The 1243-nt window shown below is 58.4% G+C and overlaps 1 protein-coding gene across 1 annotated transcript in view; it reads left to right on the top strand.

Moving 5' to 3' along the window:
- EMH_0058630 (SMC protein, putative) overlaps positions 1-1243 on the top strand; it is a gene marked incomplete at both ends in the record, with an annotated part of 2628 nt that overhangs the window by 830 nt on the left and 555 nt on the right. Inside the window, one exon of the mRNA XM_013497591.1 lies at positions 3-1243. Coding sequence (XP_013353045.1) covers positions 3-1243 — 1241 coding nt within the window. The remainder of the gene's footprint in view (positions 1-2) is intronic.

Genomic DNA, 1243 nt, shown 5'->3' with positions numbered 1-1243 from the left:
GGGGGCCCCGCAGCAGCCCCCAGCAGAGCTGCATGCATCTTGGCGTTTGCTGGGTTCTGCTGCTGCAGCAGCAGACAAAACCCTAAAAACCCTCAACAGCAAACGCGGGCTCTCTCCTCTCTCCTCTTGCTGCACCAGAAACAGCAACAGCAGCAGCAACAGCAGCAGCAGCAGCAGCATGAAAGCAACAGAAGAAAGAGAAAAGGAGACAGAAGGAGACAGAAAGGAGACAGAAAAGGAGACAGATATAGCTTGGCCTGTCCCCAGACAAAACGACTGCCGCACAGCAGCAGATCTATTGAAGGGCCTTTCCACCTGGGTAGAGATACCGCTCCCTAGCAGCAACTGGCTGCAGCTCACAGCAGCAGCAGCAGCAGCAGCAGCAGCAGCAGCAACAGGAGCAGCAGCAACAGGAGCAGCAGCAGCAGGAGCAGGAGCGGCAGCAGCAGCAGCAACAGGAGCAGCAGCAGCAGCAGCAGAGCAGCAGCATAAACCAGAAATTGTGGGGTCGAGGCTGCTGCAGGGCAAGGGGAAGTGTCTCCGCGTATTTGCTGCTGGACACCCAAAAACACTCTTCTGCTGCAGCAGCAGCAGCAGCAGCAACAGCAGCAGCACCAACAGCAGCAGCAGCAGCAGCAGCAGCAGCAGCACCAACAGCAGCAGCAGCAGCAGCAGCATTAGTAGTAGTACGAGCGACGCAGCAGCAGCAGCAGAACCACTGGAAATATCACCAGCAGAAGTGGACAACTGTGCTGCTCCTCCTGCAGCAGCAGCAGCAGCAGCAGCAGATACTGCTGCTGCTGCTGCTGCTGCAGTGCCTGATTGGGAGCTGCTGCTGGAGGGCGCGCAGCAGAGCGGTGACTTTTCTTTATATGTTTCTATCGACGTGAAGGTGGTGCTGCTGGGGTATAAAGGGGGTGCAACGCAGCCAGCAGCAGCAGCAGCAGCAGCAGCAGGAGCAGCAGCAGCAGCAGCAGCAGCAGCAGCAGCAGGGGGATATGAAGAGGAATGTATAGGGGGCATGTTCTGCGATGACCCCGGCCTCGGGAAAACTTTGTCTTTGCTGTCGCTTGCTGTTGCTGCAGCCACGAGAACACATAGACCCCCCAGACACCTCTGGCCCCCTCCTGCTGCTGCTGCTGCTGCTGCTGCTGCTGCTGGTGCTGCTGCTGGTGCAGGAGAAGGAGAAGGAGAAGGGAGAGGAGGAGGGGGAGAGTCTGCTGCTGGTGCTGCTGCTGGTGAT

The sequence above is a fragment of the Eimeria mitis genome, genomic scaffold (genome assembly GCF_000499745.2).
Source record: "Eimeria mitis Houghton genomic scaffold, Emh_scaff2781, whole genome shotgun sequence".
Taxonomy (NCBI): Eukaryota; Apicomplexa; class Conoidasida; order Eucoccidiorida; family Eimeriidae; genus Eimeria; species Eimeria mitis.
This window is presented reverse-complemented; position numbering and strand designations above follow the sequence as displayed.